This window comes from Thamnophis sirtalis, unplaced genomic scaffold (assembly GCF_051295495.1).
Source record: "Thamnophis sirtalis isolate CommonGarterSnake01/CBP01778 unplaced genomic scaffold, rThaSir2_p1.2 scaffold_2, whole genome shotgun sequence".
NCBI classification, from domain to species: Eukaryota; Metazoa; Chordata; class Lepidosauria; order Squamata; family Natricidae; genus Thamnophis; species Thamnophis sirtalis.
The window spans coordinates 55,631,634-55,656,860 of NW_028261382.1; the positions used below are offsets into that span (position 1 = coordinate 55,631,634).

The window sequence follows — 25,227 nt, forward strand, 5'->3', positions numbered from 1 at the left end:
GACGAAAACAGCACGCTGTGAGCGGTAAAGTTAAAATTAACGCGAAAACCTTACCCTAACCCCCCCAAACCTAACCCTAAACCTAACCCTAACCCTAAGCCTAACCCTTAACCTAACCCTAAACCTAACCCTTAACCTAACGCTAAACCTAACCCTTAACCTAACGCTAAACCTAACGCTAACCCTTAACCTAACCCTAACCCTAACCCTAACCCTTAACCTAACCCTAACCCTTACCTTTATGTGAATCGGCTTGCTTTAATTTTATTTTAATTTTAATTTAATTTATTTTTAATTTTTTCCGTCGCGCTGCTGCTGACGTCACGTACGGGCTTTCGTCGGGCGCGCTTTAGTCTACCGCGGTTTTGTCGTGCCACGGGAGCCAGGAAGTGAAGCCGCACGCAACCTTGCGCAGCCTTGTGACACCGGGAGAAATAAAGCCAACACTTAAACACACAAAACGGAGAGATAAAAAATATTCGGGGAGCAACGTGTCATAAAAACAGTACAAGGCTGGGAAACTCAGCCTGTGCTTTCAGTCTGCATCCAAACTCTTACTCTCTTACTATTTACATTTTGGGGAAGGGGATGGGGTGGGGTGGGGGGGCTGCAGTCAGAGGAGAAGTCGACTTGCATGCACAAAGTCAAGGCCCCTCAAACGATGCGACCAAAGTTTTTTTGAGCCAGCCTGAAGAAGGGGAAGGTACCTCGGCAAAGGTGGATACAATCAGCCTCGCCGCTAAGCTGAAGAGCCTTCCTTTGCGGGGACTGGGAGGGGGGGAAACCCACCAAAAAGAAAAGCCCCCCCCCCCGCGTTTGTCCATCTTCCGAGAACGGAAAAAACCACGCCAAGCTCTGAACGCAGCTTGGGCTTAAATCAAGAAAATATGTGAAACCCCTTTCCGTATAAATAACGCAAAATCCAGGGGGCGCCAAGGCAAGTTCTGAGAATTCCCAGCTGTTTCTCGGCACGCCGATGCCTTTTTACGCGTTCCAACGCTGTCACGTTTTCCTCCTGGCGACGTTTTGCCGTCCCTCCACTTCGCCGGAGGGTTGGCTGAGCTTCTTCCAACCTGCCGCACCAGCTTTTGTCCGCGACGGAAACCGTTTACGACAGAATGAAATAATGGGAAGACGAGGGGGGAAAAAAACCCCGGCGGTCCTTCTGAACCTTGGAGATCACGAGACGGCGAAAACAAAACTAATCACTCCGGGCAGTTCCACACGCAGCGGGTGGAGACACACTTCCAAAGAAGGGAAGAATTATGGTTTGGTTTTGGGTTTTCTTGGCCTAATCACACCTACGGGGCGCAACCACACATCTCGCAGACGGATGATTGTCCTGAATACGAGGGTCTGCCGGGGGGGAAAAAAACGACAGTCAAGCTGCGGATCGCCGGCGGATCACAAAAGCGCCTCGCTGGAGCTGCCCAAGGTAGATTCTCATTTTGGTGCTGTCGCTGGTTTTCCTCACCCAGATCTGTCAAGAGTTGGGAGGAGAGAGAGAGAGAGAGAGGAGAGAAATTGTGACACTGGAGAGAGTTGTATCCGTAAACGGAGCGATTTTACAACTGGACTGGCTTGATACGCTGTTATGGCAGCCGGAGGTCCACTTGGATTCTCACCTGCAATTCCACCCACCTTGGTTAAATTACAACATAGAACAATAGGGTTGGAAGAGACCTTGGAGTTCTTCAGGTCCAACCCCCTGCTCATGTAGGAGACCCTATAGCAACCATGGTGGTGCAGAAGTTAGAGTGCAGTACTGCAGGCTACTTCTGCTGGCTGCTGGCTGCTTGCAGTTTGGCAATTCGATTCTCACTAGGGTCAAGTTTGACTCAGCCTTTCCATCCTTCCAAGGCGGGTAAAACGAGGACCCAGATTGTTGGGGCAAGAGGCTGACTCTCTAAACCGCTTAGAGAGGGCTGCAAAGCATTGTGAAGCGGTATACAAGTCTAAGTGCAATTGCTTTGCCCTTCCTTCCTTCCTTCCTTTCCTTCCTCCCTCCCTCCCTCCTTCCTTCCTTCCTTCCTGGCACAGGGGTTAGAATGCAGCATTGCAGGCTGATTCTGCCCTCAGCCAGGAGTTCGATTCTCACTGGCTCAACTCAGCCTTCCATCCTTCCGAGGTTGGTAAAACGAGGAACCAAATTGTTAGGGGCAATATGCTGACTCTGTAAACCGCTTAAAGGCTGTAACACACTGTGAAGCAGTATATACCGCATTTTTCGGAGTATAAGACGCACATTTTTCCCTCAAAAAAGAGGCTGGAAATCTGGGTGTGTCTTATACACTTAATACAGCATTTTTTTGCCGCCCGAAACCCTGCCCCTTCACCAAAATGGCCGTGCATAGCTTTTAGGAAGCTTTCAAAGAGCTCCTGGGGGCTGGGGAGGGCAAAAATGAGCAAAAAATGGCCATAAATAGGCTTTAAGAGGCTTACAGAGTGCTCCCAGGGGGGTGGGCAAAAAATTATGTTTTTCAAAAAAAGGGCATGAATAGCCTTTAGGATGCTTGTAGAGTGCTTGTGGAGGTGGGCAAAAAATGGCCCATTTTTTGTGAAAATGGGCCTGTTTTTCGTCCCAAAAAAAGGGCATGCCTAGTAGCCTTTAGGCTTATAATGTGCTCCTGGTGGCTGTGGGGGACAAAATTGAGCAAAAAACAGCCTGTTTTTCGCTCATTTCTGCCCTCCCCAGTCCCCAGGAGCACTCTGAAAGCCTCCTAAAGACAATGCATGGCCATTTTGGTGAAGGGGAGAGTTTTGGGAGGCAAAAATTGCTGTATTCAGTGTATATAAGACGCACCCAGATTTTCAATCTTTTTTTTTTTTTTGAGGGAAAAAGGCGCGTCTTATACTCCAAAAAATACGGTATATGTTTCTGATCTAGCTTTTACTGCTGTAAAAACTAGACGAGAGTTCTGATTAAGTTTCAAAAGAAGTAGCGGTGGTAAGATCAGAAGTGTAATCCAAAGAAATAATTGCTTGATGAAAATCTCCCTTCCTGAAGGATCCTTCCCCGAAGTCCTCCAGCGGACGGTTGCCATGCAACGGAAGCAAGAACCATGCCGTTTATCGCACGCCAAAGTTATGGGGAAGGATGCTTCTGATTCGCAACTACGGGAACACCTGGACGAAAAAGGAGACGTTGTCTTACCTCGTTGGCTCCCACCGAGCTGATCACGCAACTGATTTTGGTGTTCTCTTTTGATTCCAGGTAAATAGCCTGGCTCTTGTGATACCTGGAAAGGAAAATATTTACTGATTTATCGTAGGGCCCCTTCATGTCATATTTCAGCAAAAAAAGGGAACCCGGGAGTAAAATACAAGACATAAAGAGTGCAAAATCTGAAATCTGAACAGAAAGATTGGTTTTCAAACTACATACTTAGGCTGAATCAAGTTTAATTCGAACCGGGCTGTACTCGCTGTGTGAATACATCTGCTAGGTATCTGTTGACCTGACTCAGTGTATTGTGTGAACACGCGGTCTGTTTCTCCTTCCTGCACATCTGCCTAAGCAGGGGGTTAGACTAGAAGACCTCCAAGGTTCCTTCCAACTATTCATTTTCTATTCTATTCATTTTCAATTCTATTCCGTTCCATATTCTATTCTATTTTATTCCATATTCTATTCTATTCCATATTCTATTCTATTCCATATTCTATTCTATTCTATTCCATTCATTTTCTATTCTATTCTATTCCATATTCTATTCTATTCCATATTCTATTCCATTCCATATTCTATTCTATTCCATTTTCTATTCTATTCTATTCTATTCTATTCCATTCATTTTCTATTCTATTCCATATTCTATTCTATTCCATATTCTATTCCATTCCATTCCATATTCTATTCTATTCCATTTTCTATTCTATTTTACTCTATTCCATTCATTTTCTATTCTATTCTATTCCACATTCTATTCTATTCCACATTCTATTCCATTCCATATTCTATTCCATTCCATATTCTATTCCATTCATTTTCTATTCTATTCCATTCCATTCCATATTCTATTCTATTCTATTCCATTTTCTATTCTATTCCATATTCTATTCTATTCCATTTTCTATTCTATTTTATTCTATTCCATTCATTTTCTATTCTATTCTATTCCATATTCTATTTTATTCTATATTCTATTCCATATTCTATTCTATTCCACTCCATATTCTATTCCGTTCCATATTCTATTCTATTCTATTCTATTCTATTCTAATGTATGCATATACATGTATGGTGCAAGTATACATTTATGTACGCATATAGCATGTGTATACGTGTGTTATGTATGTGTTTGGGTAGCTGTACAGTCCCTTGACAGCAGGCAACTGAATTTCACTTTTAATGCGGGCCAGTGTTCTTGCAGTAAGAAAAAAATAACAATAAAATGATCTTATCTTCTTCCAATGCATCATTTTTTACCGGAGTCTCCTTCTCCCCAATGGGGAGGAGAGATTAAGAGTCTCAGGTAGAGCTCAGCTAAGATTAACCACCCCCTAATCGCAAGCCTAGATTGTTTGACATGCTTCCTTGTTTACGCTGCTCCACCTGGGTATCTAGGCAAGTACAGGGAACCGTTGAGTTCTCTCCCTGTTTCTGATTGCTCTTAATGGCTCAATCTCCAGCCCCACAGCGTTCAAGATGCTGTTTTTTTGCGTCGTTGTTTGTGTAATTTCCCCGCCACTGTTTGCATTACCGTATTGATTGGGAACTTCACCCGCCTGCAAGAAACGTTAAAAAAAACCCAAAACTCTGCAAATGTACGCTGGAGGGAAGAGGACAGGTAATGAGAGAAGGGGGCTGTTTTATGCTTCTCCCCAATTCCTGGCATTTAAAATGGAGTAAAGGTAAAGGTTCCCCTTGCACATATGTGCTGGTCGTTCCTGACTCTAGGGGGCGGTGCTCATCTCCGTTTCAAAGCCAAAGAGCCAGCGCTGTCCGAAGACATCTCTGTGGTCATGTGGCCAGCATGACTCAACGCCAAACGCACACGGAACGCTGTTCTCTTCCCACCAAAGGTGGTCCCTATTTTTCTACTTGCATTTTTTACCTGCTTTTGAACTGCTAGGTTGGCAGAAGCTGGGGCAAGTCACGGGAGCTCACTCCGTTACGCGGCGCTAGGGGTTTGAACCGCCGAACTGCCGATCACCTTTCTGATCGGCAAGCTCAGTGCCTTAGGCACTGTGCCACCGCATCCATTTTAAATGGAGTATACTTGTTGCTTTTTACCCTGCCTGCCAATTTTCATGGAAACGACCACAGGATTTAAGAGAGGAAGGGAAACCTTTTGCTTTCTGATACGATCTGAAATGTTACGCATGGGTTTTGAACGTACGAGTGTGTCAAATCCAGCAGCTTTGATTTCTGGGAGCGACTCGTTGTTCTGACCCAGCCTTCGCAGAAGCCAAAAACAGACTCCTCGCCAAGAAAAAACCCTCTTTATTTACCTCTTGTGAATTAATCGCTTTCACCAACCAAAAGTCCAGGCAAGAGTCCTGGCAAGGAGTTAACGGCAGCACCGACTTTATCAATTCCCTGCAATAATTGCCAGGTCATGAGCTCCCAACCGAAAGGCTGCAAATTTAAGTTCCGGCAAAGGAGTCTTTGACGTACGAAACACAGTGAGCCAAAATCTTCAGAAATACGAACTGTTATCTCCTACGACCACCACTTCCCTTTCCTTCTATTTATTCCCCAGCCAGGGAGGGGCCATTCAGCCTCCATGTGTGTTTTGCTTCCCGAGTTGACTCCTTGTCCTCCACTGTCCTCCTCTCCTAACAGCTCTAAGCATTCATGCATCTGGAACAGGCCCCACCTGTTCTTCCGCCTCACTCGTCTCAGCCCCCAAAGGCAGCTGCCTCGCCAGTGGCTGGGAAATGACAGACAGCCCTGGCTCTATCTCTGCGCCCGACACTGAGCATCCGTCGGAGCCTTCCCCAGACTCCAGAACTGGCTGAAAATCCTCCCCGACAACATAACAACAACCACTCTGCTGAAAGAAATTCTCGTAAAATTGTGGCCCTAAATTGAGAACTTCCTATGTAGCTGTTACAGCCATCTTTTTGCTCTCGTGTGTGCAATTGTCGGAACCAAGCCGCTGCCTGTCACACCTGATTCTATAAATGAGGGTATATTTCCACTAAAAACCAGGTTTCGCTCCAACGCTTTGTGCAGATTCTGGGTTCCAGACTGAATACCACTATTATTGTAAGTCTCAATGCCATTAAAGTGCTTTAGATATTCCATTCCTAGCCATAATCATTTCTTATTTTGAGATAATGATCCTTTTACATGTTCCCTATTAAGAAAAGGAGGGGGGGGGGGAAGAAATATATTTTTGCAGCAGCCGGCAGATTCATTTCTTTTAAAGACATACGATAGCCGGGGAATTTTAATTTGCACGTCAAAGTTGTCCTCCTACACATGAGAGCTATTTTAAAGGTATCAACTTTCTGCCAAACTATTGCAATTAACCTTTTTAATATATATATATATATAATATATGTATTGCAATACACATTTCTAACAGTAAAAGAGGATGGATACGCTGAGCATAGGAAAACCTGTGGAAGGAGAACGAAAGTAACCCAGGAACGTTATGCAATTAAACAAAACATTTAGCCTAAATGCAACAAATATTCTATTGCACGCAGAAAAGCTCAAACCGGAGAATACCGGTGCCAGAAGGGAGAGGGGTTTGTGGAGAAGGGAGGGAGAGAGGGAGGGAAGGAAGGAAGGAAGGAAGCTAATGGCAGGGAAGGAACCTTAGTGCTCTCTGAGCTTGGTGGTTTCCTTGCAGACGTTTCATTACCATACTAGGTAACATCATCAATGCTAGAAGGGAGAGGGGTTTGTGGAGAAGAGAGAGAGAGAGAGGGAAGGAAGGAAGGAAGGAAGGAAGGAAGGAAGGAAGGAAGGAAGGAAGGAAGAAAGGCAGATATATAGCTAATGGCAGGGAAGGAACCTTAGTGCTCTCTGAGCTTGGTGGTTTTCTTGCAGACGTTTCATTACCATACTAGGTAACATCATCAATGCTAGAAGGGAGAGGGGTTTGTGGAGAAGAGGAGGAGGAAGAGGATGACTGTGGGGTCCTTGGTGCTCTCTGAACTTGGTTGTTTTCTTGCAGGTGTACCAGACTAGGTAACATCATGAGTGCCAGCCCAGTAGCACTGATGATGTTACCTACCTTCATTTGGGTAACAGGTCATAAAGTGAGGATTTGTAGATGGGATCTTTTTTAAAGATATGGCAGGTATGGGAAAGGGGGAGAAAGCCATTTTTCTCAGAGAGAGGCCACTTCTGGTGGTCTCCTGCCACCTGGTGGCATAAAAAGTACATAACACCTGGATTTCCATTTCCTTCTGAACTCCATGGGGAGACTTTGGGACTACGATTCCCAGAATCCCCCTGCCAGGCTGACCTAGACAGGATAATTCCTCTTACTGCTCTCCATACTTAAGCTTCTGGCCAAGCAAACCCTCCACAATTTTGACAAATAAACGTGGCTTTCCGAGCGTTCTTAAATTTTCTGCACCAACTCAGGAACCTCAAACTTCCCAAGGAGCTGCTGTTTCTGTTCCACAGAGGAAGGATTGAGTCTCTCATCTGCACCTCCATCACTGTCTGGTTTTGGCTCTGTAACCCAACAAGGCAGACGGAGACGTCAGAGGAGAATCAGAATGGCAGAAAGAAACAAGGGCTGCCAACCTGCCTTCCATTGAGGACCTGCGCACTGCACAAGTCAAAAAGAGGGCTGTGAAAGTATCTACAGACCCCTCACATCCTGGACACAAATTGTTCCAACTCCTGCCCTCAAAACGAGGCTATAGAGCATTGCACACCAAGACAACGAGACACAAGTACAGTTTTTCCCTCCGAACGCCATCACTCTGCTAAAGAAATAATTCCCTCCCCACTGTCAAACTATTGACTAAGTCTGCATTATTATTACTATTAGTCTTCTCATCGTTCCTATCACCCATCTCCTCCCACTGATGACTGCAGGACTGTAACTCTGCTGCTTGTATCCTTACGATTTATATTGATATTCATGGTTTCCTGATTGCTTATTTGTACCCTGTGACTATCATTAAGTGTTGTACCTTATGATTATTGACGAATGTATCTTTTCTTTTATGTACACTGAGAGCATCTGCACCAAAGACAAATTCCTTGTGTGTCCAATCACACTTGGTCAATGAAGAATTCTATTCTAATTCTATTCTATTCTATTCTTTTATTCTTGATTAATATATTTTATTCTCCTTGTGTACACTGAGAGCATCTGCACCAAAGACAAATTCCTTGTGTGTCCAATCACACTTGGCCCGTAAAGAATTCTATTCTATTCTATTCCTTATTTTGCTCTATTCTATTTATATCGATATTGTCTCCTATTGCTTATTTGTATCCTATGACTATCATTAAGTTGCATCTTATGATTTGTGATGAATGTATCTTTTCTTTTATGTACACTGAGAGCATCTGCACCAAAGACAAATTCCTTGCGTGTACAATCAACGCTCGGCCAATAAAGAATTGTATTCTGCTCCGTTCCGTTCCACTCCACTCTATTTATATTTTGCATTCGCCTCTTTAAGGAAGTGCCTGTGGAGCCAAAATGACGTGACGATTGCGACCAAGATGAGGATATTTAATGCTTCCATCCGCACAATCTTACTGTACGGCTCGGAATCGTGGACTTTACTTAAAAGCGACCTGAACCTATTAGAACGATTCCAGCTAAGATGCCTGCGCAACATTCTGCACATAACTCTACGGGACCGGTGGAAAAACGAAACAGTATTGCAGCTGTGTAAAAACCAAACTACAATCGAACTTTACCTAAGAAGACAACGACTTAGATGGTTTGGACACGTTTGCCGTATGGACAATAGCCGATTACCTTACCGATCGATTAACTCGCTGCGACCGGATGGGTGGAAAATCGCACGAAATGCCCCAAAGAAAACGTGGATATCCCAAGTGGCTCAAGATCTTCAACCACTCCACTTCTTGATAACCGATGCCCAACAAGCCGCCCTAAATCGGAACCAATGGCGTGCTGTAATCCGTGACGTCCTGCCCCTGGCCTTCACAATGCAACGGTCACTGCCTTATGGACGTTGACATTTACGAAGATTAAGTCCAAGTAAGTAAGTCCATTTATATTTATATTCTATGCGTATTTATATTGATTGTTTCCTGATTGCTTACTTGTACCCTATGACTATCATTAAGTGTTGCACCTTATGATTTGTGACGAACGCATCTTGTCTTTTTGTGTACACTGAGAGCATCTGCACCAAAGACAAATTCCTTGTGTGTCCGATACAAGGCCGATATAAAATTGAATTCTAAAATTGAGTCTCTCATCCGCAGCTCTATAACTGTCTGGTTTGGTTCTGCAACCCAACAAGACAGACAGAGATTTCAGAGGATGATTAGAACTGCAGAAAGAAACAATTGCTGCCAACCTGCCTTCCATTGAGGACCTGTGCACTGCACGAGTCAAAAAGAGGGCTGGGAAAATATCTACAGACCCCTCGCCTCCTGGACATCAATTGTTTCAACTCCTACCCTCAAAATGACGCTCTAAAGCACTGCACACCAGAACCACTTAACACAAGAACAGTTTTTTCCCGAACGCCATCACTCTGCTAAACAATGAATTCCCTCACCACTGTCAAACTATTTACTAAATCTGCATTACTATTACTATTAGTCTTCTCATCGTTCCTATCACCCTTCTCCCCCCACTGAGGACTGCAGGATTGTAACTGGTTGCTTGTATCCTTACAATTTATATAGATTGTTTCCTAGTATGATTTGATTGCTTATTTGTATCCTATGACTATCATTAAGAGTTGCACCTTATGATTCGTGACGAATATATCTTTTCTTTTATGTATACTGAGAGCATCTGCACCAAAGACAAATTCCTTGGGTGTCCAATCATGCTTGGCCAATAAAGAATTGAATTCTGTTCTGTTCTATTCTATTCTATTCTTCTCTACTCTACTCTACTCTATTTCTATTGATATTTTTTCCTGATTGCTTATTTGTATCCTATGACTATCATTAAGAGTTGCACCTTATGATTCGTGACGAATATATCTTTTCTTTTATGTACACTGAGAGCTTATGCACCAAAGACAAATTCCTTGTGGAATCATGCTTGGCCAATAAAGAATTGAATTCTGTTCTGTTCCGTTCCGTTCTATTCTATTCTATTCTTCTCTACTCTATTTCTATTGATATTTTTTCCTGCTTGCTTATTTGTATCCTATGACTATCATTAAGAGTTGCACCTTATGATTCGTGACGAATATATCTTTTCTTTTATGTACACTGAGAGCTTATGCACCAAAGACAAATTCCTTGTGGAATCATGCTTGGCCAATAAAGAATTGAATTCTGTTCTGTTCCATTCCGTTCCGTTCTATTCTATTCTATTCTATTCTATTCTATTCTTCTCTACTCTATTTCTATTGATATTTTTTCCTGATTGCTTATTTGTATCCTATGACTATCATTAAGAGTTGCACCTTATGATTCGTGACGAATATATCTTTTCTTTTATGTACACTGAGAGCTTATGCACCAAAGACAAATTCCTTGTGGAATCATGCTTGGCCAATAAAGAATTGAATTCTGTTCTGTTCTGTTCCGTTCCGTTCTATTCTATTCTATTCTATTCTATTCTATTCTATTCTTCTCTACTCTATTTCTATTGATATTTTTTCCTGATTGCTTATTTGTATCCTATGACTATCATTAAGAGTTGCACCTTATGATTCGTGACGAATATATCTTTTCTTTTATGTACACTGAGAGCTTATGCACCAAAGACAAATTCCTTGTGGAATCATGCTTGGCCAATAAAGAATTGAATTCTGTTCTGTTCTGTTCCGTTCCGTTCCGTTCCGTTCCATTCCATTCCATTCTATTCTATTCTATTCTATTCTATTCTATTCTATTCTTCTCTACTCTATTTCTATTGATATTTTTTCCTGCTTGCTTATTTGTATCCTATGACTATCATTAAGAGTTGCACCTTATGATTCATGACAAATATATCTTTTCTTTTATGTACACTAAGAGCATCTGCACCAAAGACAAATACCTTGCGTGTCCACAAGGCCGATATAAAACTGAATTCTATTCCATTCCATTGTTAAAAGCCCCTCGTTCTACCCGTGCCCCCTTACCATCGTTTATCGTAGTAAAGCTTCCCGTCTTCTATCCGTGCCTCAAATCGCTGGGCGGGGGATTCTGCAGGCGTCGTTGGAAGATGCTCGGGCGAGGAAGGGGATGCTGGAATAGGAAGAGGGAGACGCGATAAGCATCAGTTTAAAAGTCTACGAAAGTTCTCCGGAACCTAGGTCATGGTTGTCCCAAAGGGTTTTTTTTTTTTTTTGCAAGCGGCAACTGGAACTTTTGAAGACGTTTCGCTTCTCATCCAAGAAGCTTCTTCAGCTCTGACTGGATGGTGGGGAATGGAAGGATTTATAGTCCTTGCAAACCACTGGTCATTTGCATCCTTTTAGAGGATCGTTGAGGCTGCTTGGAGTTTTTCTGTGTCCTACAGCAACTATTTGCACTACTCAGGTGACCCTGAGGACTTCAGATAAATCCTCCAAGTGGCCTCAATGACTCATATATGTGCTAGTCGTTCCTGACTCTAGGGGGCGGTGCTCATCTCTGTTTCAAAGCCAAAGAGCCAGCGCTGTCCGGAGACATCTTCGTGGTCATGGGGCTGGCATGACTAAACACCGAAGGCGCATGGAACGCTCTTCCCTTCCCACCAAAGGTGGTTCCTATTTTTCTACTTGCATTTTTTCACGTGCTTTCAAACTGCTGGGTTGGCAGAAGCTGGGACAAGTAACGGGACCTCACTCCGTTATGCGGCGCTAGGGATTCGAACCGCCAAACTGCCGACCTTTCTGGTCGACAAGCTCAGCGTCTTGAGCCACTGTGTCCCTCAAATGTTTTCCTTTAATGATAGCTAAGTTCTTATTGCCACCGGAGCCAAAAACTAAACAAACCGATAATGGCTTCCCGTTGAGAGACTCTATTAAGCCTTCCAGAAATTTACCAGGCATTCAGTTCCAAACATGTAACCAGGCCCAGGCGCTAGGGTTTCGAACCGCCGAACTTCCTGATCTACAAGCTCAGCATCTTAGCCACCGAGCCACCACGTCCCCTTCCATATGGCAAGGAGGGTACTAATATGCAGTCTTTCCCTCCGTTCCAACCCAAAACAGGCAAAATAACTAATTAAATTAAAACAGTGCCCCTGGTCATATTACTCACCTGGTCTTTTAGGTGATTTAAGCTAAAAAAAGAAAAAGAAAGAGGAAAAAAAGTTGAAGGAATAGTCACAAAAGACGGCCAAAAATTGGGAGAAATTCATTTTTAGCCGTTAAGTTTTCAGTTACATGAAGTGGGACCAGCTAAGGCTGCGATCCAGATGTGCTGGACTCCAAATCCCATCATTTCCTTGGGCATCGTAGCTACAGGCCACATTGACTGGGAGGATTTTACTGGAAGAGAGTCCCAGATCTCAGCTAAAGCTCTGAATTAAGTCAAATCCACGTTGAAATGAATATCAAAATATTCTTCGATTAACTCTCTACAAGGGAGCCCATGACTGACGACCGTCTCTTTAGTTTGAAGTTATGACGGCACTGAGAAGAGAGACTGATAAAACAGTCCTTGCACTTGTGACTTGTAGCAGTGTCCCTGCTCCAGAATGCAGCCGCACGAGCGATATTGGGTGTACCAAGGTACACTCACATCACACCTATCCTCCGCGAGCTGCACTGGCTTCCTATTGGTCTCCGGGCGCAATTCAAGGTGCCGGTCATTACCTTTAAAGCCCTACATGGCCTAGGACCCGGATATCTGCGAGACCGTCTTCTGCCACATACTTCCCAATGACCGATAAGATCGCACAGGGTGGGCCTTCTCCGGGTGCCGTCAGCCAATGTCGGCTGGCAACCACCCGGGGGAGGGCCTTCTCTGTAGCCGCTCCGACCCTCTGGAATAAACTGCCCCCAGAGATCCGGATCCTACCCACTCTCATGGCCTTCCGAAAGGCTCTTAAGACCTGGCTATTCCGGCAGGCTCCGTGCTGTTGAACTCATGATTAAGTTCCAGCCCCAATTAGATTGGGTGTATGTTGTGGTCTTTTTAATCTCTGTTTCTGTGTTTTTAACTTTCTATTTTTTTAAATGTATTGTTGTAAGCCGCCCGGAGTCCTTCGGGATTGGGCGGCCTATAAATTCATAAAACATCAACATCATGCTGTCTTGGCAACCGTCACACGTTTACAGCGAGCGTAGTGTCCCAGTGTCACACTTTTGCTGGCTTTGAACCCATCCGATTTTTCCCTTATACGTTTACAATAGAAGAGAAAAATCTATGGAGGTTTCTCAATCCCCAAGATCACGATTGTCCCAAGGGTGCTTTTTTTCAAAAGGAAAATGGATTTTTAAAAAAATAAATCGGCTTCTCATCCAAGAAGCTTCTTCGGTCCGGAGAACTGAGGAAGCTTCTTGGATGAGAAGCGAAATGTTTTCAAAGGGGAAAAAAAAACCATTTGCCTTTTGGAAAAAAACACCTTTGGGACAACGGAAAAGAATATTTGTAACTCGGGGTTGAACTGTGGAGCCCTCTGTGCTCTCTGAGCTTGGTGGTTTTCTTTCAGACGTTTCATCAACCTACAAGGCAACATCATCAGTGCGAGAAGGGAATGGGGTTTGCAGAGAGGAGGAGGAGAAGGACTGTGGGGCCCTTGGTGATCTCTGAGCTTGGTTATTTTCTTGCAGACATTTCATGACCCAATTAGGTAAAATCATCAGGGCTAGAAGCGAGATGGGAGGAGGAGGGATAAGAAGAGGAAGAGGGGGAAAAGAGGAGGAAGAGAAGGAGGAGAACTGTGGGGTTCTTGGTGCTCTCCTTGCAGACGTTTAATGACCCAGCTAGGTAACATCATCAATGCTACTGTTTTTAACTTTTTGCCATGTTTGGATGTGATGGTTTGCAATGCTGAATAATATGGAACAGGGGTGTCAAACTCAAGTGGGGGGGGGGGGGCTTGGATCTGGCCCGCGGGGGGGGGGGGGGGGGCACCCTGGAAACAGCAAAGAACCGGCCCGTGGCACCAATGCCAACGAAAACAGAGCCTGTGAGAGGAGCCCGTTTTCACCGGCTGAGCACTCGGGCCTCCACAGGTGACCCCAACACGAGTGAAGCCAAGGTCAAACCCTGGCCCTCCAAGGTCAAAGACACCCCGGATGCAGCCCTCGTTGAAATTGAGTTTGACACCCCTGATACAGAAAATAAAGAGGAAGGGTCTCCCCATCGACACCTGCCCTTCGGAAGACACTCGTGAAACCGGTTCTTCCTAATAAAAACAAAAAAATACTCGCTCAAAACCAGAGGAAAATAAAATGGGGGGGTGGTTAGACAGAAAACTAAGGGTGGTTTTTATCTCCCCCCCCCTTTGCTGCTTCCCCTAGCCGCACGTACCTTATTGAGTGTCCTCAAATCTTCCATTATCTGCTCATCCGTTAGGAGATAATTGAGCTGCGGTAATTCCACATTAAGGGCCATCCAAAAACACTCGTGGGCCTGCTGAGGGCAGGGATGGCAAACCTTTTCCCCCTCGCGTGCCCACCCCCATAATTTAATGCCCCCCTCCCACGCTGTGCCCCCTGAGCATGCGGACGTGACACCCGCCCCCACCCCCTTGCTGCCCTGCGCATGCACGCATGGCTTTCTAGGAGCCTGGGGAGGGCAAAAATGGCCTTCCCCATCCCCTTGGGAGGCCAAAAATGGCCCATTTTCTGACTTCTGGTAGGCCCAGGAGGTCTGTCTTTCGCCCTTCCCAGGCTTTAGATCAAGGGTAGTCAACCTTTTTATACCTACCGCCCACTTTTGTATCTCTGTTAGTAGTAAAATTTACTAACCGCCCACCAGTTGCACAGTAATGGTGATTTATAAAGTAGGGAAGTAACTTTACTTTATAAAATTTATAAAGCAGAGTTACAGCAAACCCCTACCGCCCACCTTGAAAGCTGGAATGCCCACTAGTGGGCGGTAGGGACCAGGTTGATTACCACTAGAGGTTTCCTAGGAGCCCGGGGAGGGCGAGAAACGGCCCAACACGCAAACTGGAAGTTTGGGAACGGACTTCCGGCTTGACCGTTGGGCCGTTTTTCCTCCCTCCAGAAGATTCAGGAGGCTGAAAAACACCCCAGTGAGCAAACCAGAAGTACGTTCCCCCCAAAAAAGGCCAAAAATCATGCCCAAAAAATCAGCAGGCACATGCGTGCTGGAGCTGACAGGGCAACACCTTATATAAATATACAATAGCAGAGTTGGAAGGGACCTTGGAGGTCTTCTAGTCCAACCCCCTGCCTAGGCAGGAAACCCTACACCACTTCAGACAAATGGCTATCCAACATCTTCTTAAAGACTTCCAGTGTTGGGGCGTTCACAACTTCTGGAAGCAAGTTGTTCCACTGGTTAATTGTTCTCACTGTCAGGAATTTTCTCCCTAATTCTAAGTTGTTTATCCCCTTGATTACAATACAATACAATACAATACAATACAATACAATACAATACAATACAATACAATAGAAGAGTTGGAAGGGACCTTGGAGGTCTTCTAGTCCAATCCCCTGCCTAGGCAGGAAACCGTTTCAGACAAATGGCTATCCAGCATCTTCCAGTGTTGGGGCATTCACAACTTCTGGAGGCAAGCTATGTGCTTTGTGGCATGCGTGCCATAGGCTCACCATCACGGGTTTAGGCCTTGCCAAAACAACCAAACAGTGCCCTCTCGTTTTTCCATGCCATACCGAGAGGTGTGCTGGAGTTTGCTTTTAGCCAACGTGGATTAAATACGAAGGAACATTCTGTTTTTTGGGTGGGGAAATAGAGGGAGGAGGTGGGAACACGGATCTTTATAACCCTGGAGGTCAGTTTCCCCGATTTGAGGCCATCTTAAAAAGTCAGCTGATGGGATGTAAATGAAACAGAAAAGGGAATGGATGGTAAACTTGATAACGGCAGCTAGATTAGTGATGGCTTAATACTGTGGATGGAATTGGGACATTCAAAGAAACGAGGGATATAATGGAATTTGGAGTATGGCAACAAATGATAAAACAACGGAAATTAAACTTAAAAAAAAGGGATGATCAAAGCGAACAGTTATAATGAAACATGGGGGCATTTTATAAAATCAGTGTTGGTGGAAGGCAAAGGGAATAAACCTACTCAAGAATATAGGCTGTTTTGGAGGGGATAAGGGCACCATTGGAATATATTGTATATTATTTTAGTTGTTAGAGAAGAAGAAATGTAAGTTGGGGGGGGAAAACAGTGTTTCTGGTGTGTGTGTGACTGTACTGTAATATTAGTTTCCCCCTCTTTTTTCTTTCTTTTTCCTTTGTATTTAGATGTCTATGCTTGCATTATTAGCATTTTAAGGAAAAAGAATTTTTTTTAAAAAAGTCAGCTGACTCTGGAAAAAGAGCTTGGAAAGGCATTCACGGGGTTTTCTGGCAAGGGCTGAAGCAGGGGTGTTGAACCTTGCCAACTTTTAAGACTGTTTTCAATGCCGCTGTGACTTTCAACAGCCGTTTTAAAGGAATCGCTGTAAGTGGAGGACCAGCCTACACTGGTTTTTTAAGGGCAGGGTTTCATACGCAGAAAGGATATCTGGAGCTGGTTTCCTCCTTTTGTCGGGAATGGGCACCGGGTCGTTGGGCCTCCTCCGCAGCTTCCTAGTCATGATTGGCTTCACTTCCATGGAATCTGAAGGGAGCAACAAAGCAATTGGATTGTAAGGCCCACAAATTTCTTTTAAAGGCACCCGAGTACTGAGGCATTAAAAAAAACACCTATTTCTTTCCTCCCCATTCTCCCCCCCCCCGCCCCCGATTATTCTGACTGAGGCTTCCCAAGAGCCTGAAGCAAAAACCCCTTTTATTAATTTCCTGTGAATTCTGCTCATTCACATCCAGCAAAGTCTTTCGAGGGAGGATTTATGATCACAGACCTTATCTGGCTTGGAGAGCTGCCAGGCCGATCTCTGCAGAACTTGGCAAGGAGCCTTGGAGAGTCACAAACAAATGAAGCAAACTAATGGTCTCCTGCAAACTCCACTCCCCTTTTGCCCCTCTTTTATTTCCTCTGGGAGGGGCCATTCATCATCCACCTGTGGCCTTACTCCCAAGTCGACCCCTGTTGTTTAGCTCTTTCCTTTGTCAGGCAACTCTGTGCATGCGCACACTGGGAACAAGCTCCACCTGTTCTTCTGCCTCACTGATATCTGACTCCGAAGGCAGCTGATAACTGGCATACGGTCATGGCCCCCTCTCTGCCTCTGACACAGAGCCCTCCTCAGAGCCTTCCCCAGACTCCAGGACTGGCCCATCTTCCTCCCCAATTCTCCTCCCTGTCCGAATCTGCCACCAGCTCTGCTGGCAGGCCACAACCCACATATTTTTTCACACCTCTAGAATGTAGAATCAAACTCTATTGTCCCAACTCTGTTGTTCAATCTCACTGAATCTCCAAACCAGTTTGGATTTCTGCTGTGGCCTCTCCAGCAGCCGAATCAGAGGAGGTGGTGTGGGAGTCGGGGTAAGCATCAGGGCAACCCGAGAGCTCTGAGGGGGAAGAGAGAATGGGGCTGTGGGTCAGCCCTCAGATGGAGAGAGACAGCCCCCAGGTATGGACGTGGCTGATCAGGAAGAGGAGGAACAGCTGGGTGCAGTGCCGGACACACGGATGCACAGACGGCAGAGGAGAGGAGAGCAGTGGAAATCTATGGGCCGGTCCACGGGACAGAAGAGCCACCCACTGCTAGCAAAGCCCCACTCTAACTCTGGGGATAAAAGGCAGGGAGATGAATAGGTGTGGCATCTTCAGAACGGATGGACGTTAGCCTAGGATGAGATAATTTTTTTGCCAGTGCTGCCGGAACTCCTAATAAAAGGAATCTTTTGAGTTCATGCCAGAGGGCTTGTGGTGTTTGGGGAGCTGGATCAGAACAGGCCCATAAACATTGCATCGAATCTGTGTATTGAATCAGGTGCATCCAAAGCGCTCTAATGGGGCTACCCTTGAAAAGCGTTCGGAGACTACAGCTAGTCCACAATGCGGCCGCGCGAGCGATATTGGGTGTACCGATACACACCCATATTACACCTGTCCTCCGCGAGCTGCACTGGCTGCCAATTGGTCTCCGGACGCAATTCAAGGTGTTGGTCATTACCTTTAAAGCCCTACATGGCTTAGGACCAGCCTATCTGCGAGACCGCCTACTGCCACACACCTCCCAACGGCCGATAAGATCCCACAGGGTGAGCCTCCTTCGGATACCGTCAGCCGGACAGTGGCGGGTGGCGGGCCCCCAGAGGAGAGCCTTCTCTGTGGCTGCTCCGACCCTGTGGAATCAGCTACCTCCAGAGGTCCGGACCTTACCCACTCTCATGGCCTTCGGGAAAGCCGTTAAAACCTGGCTGTTCCGGCAGGCCTGGGGCTGTTGACCTTAGTGTTAAGATCCAGCCCCGATTAGAACGTATGTGTGTTGTGAATTTTAAATTATTTTTTTTATTTTGCCTTTCTTCTTTTTTCTTCTTTGTTGTAAGCCGCCCAGAGTCCTCCGGGATTGGGCGGCCTATACATTTAATAAATGAAATGAAATGAAAGCGGTTTGTCTCAAAGGAAACTTGGAAAGGTTTTAGTCTCTGCCTTACCTCCTGTCAGTTCCATGGTGAGCTTCTCGCTCTCAATCATCTTCTTCTTCTCTTCCAACTCCGCGATCAAGCTCTCCTTCAGCTCGATCTTTTTATCCTCAAACTCCTTCACAGCTGCTTTTTTCTCTTTGATGTAGTTTCGTTCCACCTGCTCGGTCTAATCCACACCCAAAAGAAAAGGAGAGCATTTTCAAGGTAAGGCGAAATGCAGGTTTCTTTTCATTGAGCATTCGGTTGAAGAACAACAATTTATTATTACAGACCAGCGACCAGAGCAAATAAAAGCACTCAGTCTATATACACTTAAAACTTCGAGTGTAAAATAATAAATAACAACTAAAATCTATAATAAAATCCAGTGTCAATTATACATGGTCTGACTGTAAGATAGTTGCAATCCCCAAACTGTGTGGCCCGTTGCAGATTCAACGCTAAAAGATAAGTGACTAAGCAGTGCAAAAGGTTTGCCTCAATTGTTATATAACATTGTGTAGTTTATGTGGCAAGCAACCAGAGGAAATGGCAGGGACCAGCTGTGCATGCGTTTAAATATTTTCGGGGGAGGGCTTATTTTGGCGCATGTAATTGGCACATGCCAATTACCTCCAATAGACCTATTAGGTCCCACAGAGTAGGCCTCCTCCGAATTCCATCTACCGGCCAATGTCGCCTGGCTACCACCCGGAGGAGGGCCTTCTCTGTGGCTGCTCTGGCTCTCTGGAACGAGCTCCCCATGGAGATTCGGACCCTCACCACCCTTCAGGCCTTCCGCAAAGCCCTTAAAACCTGGCTGTTCCGACAGGCCTGGGGCTGACGAGTTCCCATCCCCGCTCGAATTGTGTGGCTGTTGATTGTTTTTAAATTCTTTCTGTAATTGTTTGTTGTGTTGTTTCTTTTCCCTTGTCTGTATTTCCCTCCCTTCGATTTGTGAGCCGCCCTGAGTCCCTCCGGGAATAGGGCGGCATATAAATGCAATAAATTCAATTCAATTCAATTCAATTCAATTCAATGTGCTCAAAAGCCCGATTGGGCTTCTTAGAGCCGAGGTGGCGCAGTGGTTAAATGCAGCACTGCAGGCTACTTCAGCTGACTGCAGTTCTGCAGTTCAGCTGTTCAAATCTCACCGGCTCAGGGTTGACTCAGCCTTCCATCCTTCCGAGGTGGGTGAAATGAGGACCCAGACTGTGGGGGCAATATGCTGACTCTGTAAACCGCTTAGAGAGGGCTGAAAGCCCTATGAAGCGGTATATAAGTCTAACTGCTATTGCTATTGTCCAGGGAGGTCTTATTTTCAGGGAAACAGGATAGTTGCGCATTTACTAGACTATTTTTTAACGAGATTGGCTAAAATCAAATCAACAGGAAATTTGTTTACATTTTGATGAATCTGTGCAAATCTGTCTAGGCTGGAAGCCAACGCAGTAAACAGAAAACAATCCTGAAATCCTGACATAAAATAGTTTTTGTGAGATATACTTACTTCCAACTGAAGAAAAAGCTCTGGAAGGAAACAGACATGACAATTATTAGAGGGAAGACACAAGTATATTTAATTTTAGTAGAATAATGGGAGGAGTTGTTCTGAGTTTGTGGATGATAAAAGAGGAGTGAGTTTTAAGGCCTTTAATGCTAAGGTGGCAAGCGAGCTTCGAATATACTTCTCTCTGAACTAAATCCCCCCCCCCCAAAGTACACAATTTACACAAGCACAAATGCACGCACACGCATTTGTTTATGAACCATTTACACAATTTTGATTTTGAATGTGAGGATGAATTTGCTGCTCACCTGCATTGCGAATCCTCTCTTTGTATTGCTGATCCAGCTTCTTCATTCTTTTCTGATATTCTTGTAAGGTACCTTATGGAATAAGGAGTCGGGGCATGAGAAATTGCAACCGTGCACCTCCCCAAAAACCCAACCCAAATAACCCTTCCCTCTTTTCTCAATGTCTTACTATACGCGCAGTTATCTGGGAATCACTGCCAGATTTGAAATACTGCCATCGATATACTTGGGAAGGGAATTATATTGATAGTTTAGCAAAAACTTTTGCATTCCCTCAAGGTTCTGAATCTCCTACCTCTAACACTTGACACACTCATGTTAGCAGGAGATAGTAGGTACTGAAATTAACAGAATAACAAAGAGTGTGAAGGAACCTTGGAGATCTTGTAATTCAACCCCTCAGAGCCTTCCCCAGACTACAGGACTGGCCCATGTTCCTCCCCAACTTCCTCACTGTCCGAATCTGCTGCCAGCTCTCCTGGCCACTGGTGGGCCCCAACAATTGCTTCTCTCCTTGATTACATTCCATTGACTGCCTTCTGGCACTTTGGGGGGATAGGTCGACCCCTTCTTCTTTGGGGCAGCCCCCTCAGATATTGGACTAACGGCTATCATTCACCCCTAGTTGTATGTTTTCCTATAACAATAGCAATAGCAGTTAGACTTATATACCGCTTCATAGGGCTTTCAGCCCTCTCTAAGCGGTTTACAGAGTCAGCACATTGCCCCCAACAATCCGGGTCCTCATTTTACCCACTTCGGAGGGATGGAAGGCTGAGTCAACCCTGAGCCGGTGAGATTTGAACAGCCGAACTAGCAGTCAGCTGAAGTAGCCTGCAGTACTGCACTCTAACCACTGCACCACCTTGGCTCTTCTATGTCTGAGCATTCAGCATTCATTTGGCTTTCCATTGGGAATTGATGTTAAAGTTGTCGGGCAGATTTTGGGCATATGCCACTGGGCGCTTCCTAGATTTGAGCCTTCCGGCTGATAAATAAGATAGGTCAGCATGCACCGGTAGGGATGAGTTGAATAGTTGCAGAAACCATTTTTCGGGACTAACAAACCTTCTTGTTAGCATAAAGGAAGGTTTTTCACCCCTGCAGGATTTGCAAGAGAGCAGATCCAAGAACTCGACATTCCAGTGTAGGCAAACTCACAAAACTAAACCATACCACAGTTGGCAATTTACCTTCCTGTAGCTGCTGCAGCTGCCTTTTCAGTGACGCCAATTTATCCTGGTACATCCTGAAAAGAGAACAGGTTTTAATGTTACATGCTCCTCAGAGTTACCTGGCAGTGGGATGGGTGACAAGCAAATTTAATAACAACAACAAACAAGCAACATGAGAAAGAACTGGAGAAGACAACAAAATACAAAGAATAGCAAATAGAAATAGAATGACTGTGTAGCAAAAGAAAGAAAAGGTGGTACCCATAGTGATAAGATGCTTTGGGTGCAGTCCCAAAACAACTGAAACATTACTGTTATTGTCACTTTTTTCTGTGAATACACTGGCCCAGATTAAAAAATGAAATTATGATGCTCACGCTCAAAAGAAAAATCGATATATAACCATAGACATACACGCACACACATATACATATGGGATATATGTATATGCATATCTACATCTCTCTCACTCTTTCTTTCTCTCTCTCTATGTGTATGCATATATATGTGCATGTATAAATAATAGATAGATAATAGATAAATAGATAGATAATAGATGATAGAAAATAGATAATAGATAATAAATAGATGATAGATAATAGATAGATTAGATAATAGATAGATAATAGATAGATAATAGACAGATAATAGACAATAGATAATAGATAATAGATGATAGATAATAGATTAGATAATAGATAATAGATAGATTAGATAATAGATAATAGATAGATAATAGATAGATAATAGACAGATAATAGACAATAGATAATAGATAGATAATAGATGATAGATAATAGATAAGATAATAGATAATAGATAGATTAGATAATAGATAGATAATAGATAAATAGATAATAGATAGATAATAGATGATAGATAATAGATTAGATAATAGATAATAGATAGATTAGATAATAGATAGATAATAGATAAATAAATAGATAATAGATGATAGATAATAGATAGATAATAGATAGATAATAGATAGATAATAGATAATAGATGATAAATAGATAGATGATAAATAGATAGATAATATAGATGATAGATAATAGATAATAGATAATAGATAGATAATAGATCATAGATCATAGATAATAGATAGATAATAGATAGATGATAGATAAATAGATAATAGATGATAGATAATAGATAGATAATAAATAGATAGATAATAGATAGATGATAGATAATAGATAGATAATAAATAGATGATAGATAATAGATAGATAATAGATAATAAATAGATAGATAATAGATAGATAATAGATGATATAGATGATAGATAATAGATAGATAATAGATAGATAATAGATAGTTAATAGATAGATGATAGATAATAAATAGTGAGAGGTGTAGGTAGATGTAGATAATAAACACACACACACACACACACACACACACACAGAGGGAGGATGGTGTGCGTATAATTATTGTATTTTATTCCAATCTCATTTTAAACTGTTTTTATCGGATATTAGTAATAATTTGTGTTTGGAACTCTGCACTTTGATATGGCCCATGAGCTAATCAGTAAACTAATTATGTACCTACACACACACACACACACACACACGCAGAGTGTATGTATATGTGTGAGCATGTATGTGTGTGGTTATATATTTATACTTATACACGCAGACAGAGTGTGTGGTTATATATTTATATTTATACTTATATTTATAGACACACAGATGTATGTGGAGCGGGAGGAGAGTAAGGAGGTCGAGAAGCTAGATGGTGCAAAGCTGCCACAATACTCACTGCTCCTTCATCTCTACGTAATCTTCCTCATCGTGTTTCGCCAGATCGGTTTCACTGGCATCTTCCGTATCTAAGCAACAGCATCAGCATCATGTCAGAAAACATCAAATAACAACCTTTTCAGCTCCAGAAAGTTTTCCCAGGGTGACCCTGCAGGGCCAAAGTTGCTAACTGGCCTTTTAAAAAGTTCTAGAGATGCTAGACCTCAGCACGGGTGAGTCTTAAAAGTGGCAGAGATGGGTACTGTGATCCACCACCCAGAGTCCCCATGGTAGGGAAACAGAAATGGGTGTTGTGGTCCAGAACCAGCCACTACCCCAACTATACGAGACACAGAGAGAGAGTTATGGGCGCTGTAGTTCATCCCAGGCAGTCTCCATTGTCGGCAGAGCATGATGGGCATTGGGGTCCAGCACCTGCCTCCTACCTCCAAAGCGATGGTTAGTGTGGTCCAACTACCCCAGTGAGGGAATTATGGGTGCTGGAGTTCATCCCATATATAGTCTCCATTGTCGACAGAGCATGATGGGCATTGGGGTCCAGCACCTGCCCCCTATCTCCAAAGCGATGGTTAGTGTGGTCCAACTACCCCAGTGAGGGAATTATGGGTGCTGGAGTTCATCCCATAGTCTCCATTGTCAGCAGAGCATGATGGGCATTGGGGTCCAGCACCTGTCCCCTACCTCCAAAGCGATGGTTAGTGTGGTCCAACTACCCCAGTGAGGGAATTATGGGTGCTGGAGTTCATCCCACATATAGTCTCCATTGTCGGCAGAGCATGATGGGCATTGGGGTCCAGCACCTGCCCCCTACCTCCAAAGCGATGGTTAGTGTGGTCCAACTACCCCAGTGAGGGAATTATGGGTGCTGGAGTTCATCCCACATATAGTCTCCATTGTCGGCAGTGCATGATGGGCATTGGGGTCCAGCACCTGCCTCCTACCTCCAAAGCGATGGTTAGTGTGGTCCAACTACTCCAGTGAGGGAATTATGGGTGCTGACCTTCCATTGTCGGCAGAGCATGATGGGCGTTGGGGTCTAGCACCACCCAAAGGGATGGGTATGGTAGTCCACCCCCCCCCCCACACACAGAAAGCGACGGTCCAGCGCCCCTCCCGTCCTCCACGGCCGGCGGGGAATGATGGGTGTTGGAGTCCTGCCCTCCACCCGCCCCCAGACAGGTCGGCCGGGCTCACCCTCATCTGAATCCCGAGCGCGTCCGCTGCGCTCGCCGTCCTCCTCCTCGGCGGGGCTCTCCAGCTCCTCCTCCTCATAGCTCTCGGCGGCGGCGGCGGCTGCTGCTCCGGCTCCCGGGGCCAGCGTGGAAGGCGGCGGTGGCAGCGGAGGCCCCGGGGGCAGCGCGGGAGAAACCAGGGCGGCGGCGCTCATGGCCCGCGAAGACGGACGAGGCTCGTCCTTCCTTCCTCCGTCCGACCCTCCGTCCGGCGGCGCCGGTCCCTCCTCAGGCGAGCGCCCTCAGAAGCGCGCTCCTTTCTTCTGCGCAGGCGCGCCAGCCGCTTCCGGGACCGCGGGGCGTTTCTTGGCCTCGTCTGGCCCGTAGCTTTTTCCGTAGACGCCTGGGCGGGGCGTCGGCTCCCAGGACGGGGTGGTGGACTCATTCTGTAGAGGTGTACGCGAATCGCCTTCTTCCAGGCTCCGTGATATCCATGTACATATATACATCCGAACTACAGTGTTGTTTCCCTAT

General features: G+C 44.8%; 1 protein-coding gene across 1 annotated transcript; it reads right to left on the reverse strand.

Annotated features, from left to right (window-relative positions):
• Positions 1-462: 462 nt before the first annotated feature.
• On the reverse strand, positions 463-25,025 carry SUDS3 (SIN3A corepressor complex component SDS3). Its single transcript, XM_087705647.1, has 12 exons — positions 24,716-25,025; positions 23,520-23,589; positions 21,771-21,826; positions 20,578-20,649; positions 20,270-20,289; positions 18,790-18,946; positions 16,745-16,840; positions 14,543-14,604; positions 12,323-12,344; positions 11,218-11,323; positions 3,155-3,239; positions 463-1,480 (listed from the first exon to the last, which is right to left on the reverse strand). Exons 1-12 carry the CDS (start codon positions 24,906-24,908, stop codon positions 1,382-1,384), a joined length of 1,038 nt encoding a protein of 345 aa, XP_087561773.1. The 5' UTR covers positions 24,909-25,025; the 3' UTR covers positions 463-1,381.
• Positions 25,026-25,227: the final 202 nt, after the last annotated feature.

Excerpts from the sequence above, each read along its gene's own strand:
- SUDS3 (XM_087705647.1), bottom strand. The coding sequence starts at position 24,908 with ATGAGCGCCGCCGCCCTGGTTTCTCCCGCGCTGCCCCCGGGGCCTCCG. Across the intron at positions 23,590-24,715 it reads CGCTCGGGATTCAGATGAGG|ATACGGAAGATGCCAGTGAA; the intron begins GTGAGCCCGGCC and ends GCTGTTGCTTAG. Across the intron at positions 20,290-20,577 it reads AGAGAGGATTCGCAATGCAG|AGCTTTTTCTTCAGTTGGAA; the intron begins GTGAGCAGCAAA and ends GTTTCCTTCCAG.